This window comes from Myotis brandtii, unplaced genomic scaffold (assembly GCF_000412655.1).
Source record: "Myotis brandtii unplaced genomic scaffold, ASM41265v1 scaffold500, whole genome shotgun sequence".
In the NCBI taxonomy this organism is placed as follows: domain Eukaryota; kingdom Metazoa; phylum Chordata; class Mammalia; order Chiroptera; family Vespertilionidae; genus Myotis; species Myotis brandtii.
The window spans coordinates 1,593,008-1,595,559 of NW_005369062.1; the positions used below are offsets into that span (position 1 = coordinate 1,593,008).

At 39.2% G+C, this 2,552-nt stretch overlaps 1 protein-coding gene across 1 annotated transcript in view; it reads right to left on the minus strand.

Annotated features, from left to right (window-relative positions):
* The window catches only part of NEK5 (NIMA-related kinase 5), a 99,025-nt gene that overhangs the window by 63,295 nt on the left and 33,178 nt on the right, over positions 1-2,552 (minus strand). Inside the window, exon 4 of the mRNA XM_014548313.1 lies at positions 2,114-2,211. Within this exon, the coding sequence (XP_014403799.1) occupies positions 2,114-2,211 (98 nt within the window). The remainder of the gene's footprint in view (positions 1-2,113; positions 2,212-2,552) is intronic.

The following is a 2,552-nucleotide window of genomic DNA, read 5'->3' on the forward strand; positions in this document are numbered from 1 at the left end:
CCCCAACCCCCTGATGGGCCCTGCTCTGTGTGTGACAGGGGGCAGCGCCCCAACCCCCTGATTGGCCCTGCTCTGTGCGTGACAGGGGGCAGTGCCCCAACCCCCCAATTGGCCCCACCCTGAGCATGACTGAGGGTGGCATCGCAACCTCCCAATCTGCCCTGCTCTGTGCATGACAGGGGGCAGCACCCCAACTCCCCAATCAGCCCTGCTCTGAGCCTGACCAGGGGCTGCACTTAGGGATTGGGCCTGCCCTCTGCCACCCAGGAGAAGGCCTAAGCCAGCAGGTCGTTATCTCCTGAGAGGTCCCAGACTGCAAGAGGGCACAGGCCGGGCTGAGAGACCCCCCCTCCCTGCCTGAGTGCACAAATTTTTGTGCACCGGGCCTCTAGTAAAATATAAAACCTAAAAAAATGGAGGCGCAAAAAACAATCCAAACATGTTGGTATCAAAGTGAACTCCAAAACACAACAGACAAAAAAAAAAAAAAGCAAAAGAGAAAGGAGGCAGTTCACAATTTTCCTTTTTCTTAATATTAGGTTGCTAACTGCATCAGGGTAGTAGGCAAGCTGCCCTGTTTCTTGATAACCCTGGTGCCACTAGTTTTTCCTTTTCAGTGGAAGGAGTATGCCAAGAGCATAGAATGAAGGAGAAAGAAATGGATAATATGTGAGGTTATTACATTTTTTCATGAAATACCAATATATATGTACATAATATAAAAACAAAAAAAAGTTACTTTTAAGCTTTTTAAGGCTTAATTTTCTTAGTCATGATTTTATTTACCTTAGCTGGCCATGAGCCTCTTTAGTAAAATGTATTCTATGCCTATAGAGATTTATTTAAACTATTCTAAAATTTCATTCATACTTTGTTTACCAAATTATACAGAAGGAGAAAAACAATAGGAAAAAAAGCTCTATTCCAGATACTATGATTCAGTTGTAATTTTAGTTCTCACCCAACAAAGGGAAACTTAGTTCAAAATTTTGTAGAGAAAAGTATTTTTTATTAAATGTGGAAAAATATAATACCTAGATAGAAAGAAAACAAGGTTTCTAAAAATATGAAATTTAATATACAATGTAAATGAGCATAGGAAAAATGCTTAGTGAGGTTTACAGAGGTTAGAGATATTGATTCATTAATCATCTGTACATTTAAAATGTTACATTTTAATTCGAGGAAGAAGTTATATGGGCTGATGCTCATAAATGCTAAAATAAAACAAAGAAGCAAGTGGCCTAAAGAAAGCTGTTGGGCCCTGTCTGGTGTGGCTCAGTTGGGTGGGCATAGTGCTGTGCACTGAGAGGTCGCCAGTTTGATTCCTGCCTGGTCAGGGCACATGCCCGGGTTGCAGGCTTGATCCCCAGTGAAGGGTGTGCAAGCGGACAGCAGATGGATGTTTCATTCTCACACATCAATGTTTCTCTCTCCCTCTCTCTCTAAAAATCAATAAAATTCTTTTAAAAAAGAAAAAGGAAGAAAGCCGTTGGGCCATTCCTGGGCACTAATTGAGGCAATGACCTTTCCCATCAGTCACACAAGGCCTCATTGGGATTCTTCTCCATGCACACATACCTGTTTCCATCAGGAGGACAGCTCCCCAGAAGTTTCTAAAGGAAACTCAGAATATAGTAGAAAAATGTGTTTGTGCAAAAAAGAAAATGGGAATCAAGGCCATTGCTCTTAATAACCAATGAAACTAAATAGCCATTGCTAAGAAGAGCTTCTATTTTCCCTAGCAAAGTGAGCACAAATGGTAAAAGGAAGAAGAGTGAACCTATAAATATATCACATTTAAAATGGCCGAGGAATATCCACATTCAGATTTTTTAGCTGTGAAAATTTATTTCAGGGTCACCCTACATGAGACTGTCCAAAAATAAGATACAATATTTTCTCAAGCAAACTTCACTCTCAAAAAGAGATTCAATTTAAGTTCAATTGCAAACATGTTCTAGACTAAATCTATCAAGAATATTGATCACTATTTTGTGATTTGAATTCTCTACCAGAAATCATGCTTCATCTAAACACAGTCTACTATTTATGGCATTATGAATTTAATGTCCCCCATATAAATTAAAAGGGAAATTAGAAGTGTTTTTACCTGATCTTCATTAAATAGCACTCCCCGTTGTCTATTGATTCTTTTCATGAGATCCCCTCCATCACAGTACTCCATCACAATAAACAGCCTGTTGTTCTCTGTAAGAAAAGGCATCATTTGGTTCTGGAAGCGTTTCAAATATTTACTAATCACTTGTCTTTCAAGTTCTAGAGCAGTGGTTCTCAACCTTCCTAATGCCGTGACCCTTTAATACAGTTCCTCATGTTGTGGTGACCCCCAACCATAAAATTATTTTCGTTGCTACTTCATAACTGTAATTTTGCTACTGTTATGAATCGTAATGTAAATATCTGATATGCAGGATGTATTTTCATTGTTACAAATTGAACATAATTAAAGCATAGTGATTAATCACAAAAACAATATGTAATTATATATGTATTTTCCGATGGTCTTAGGCGACCCCTGTGAAAGGGTC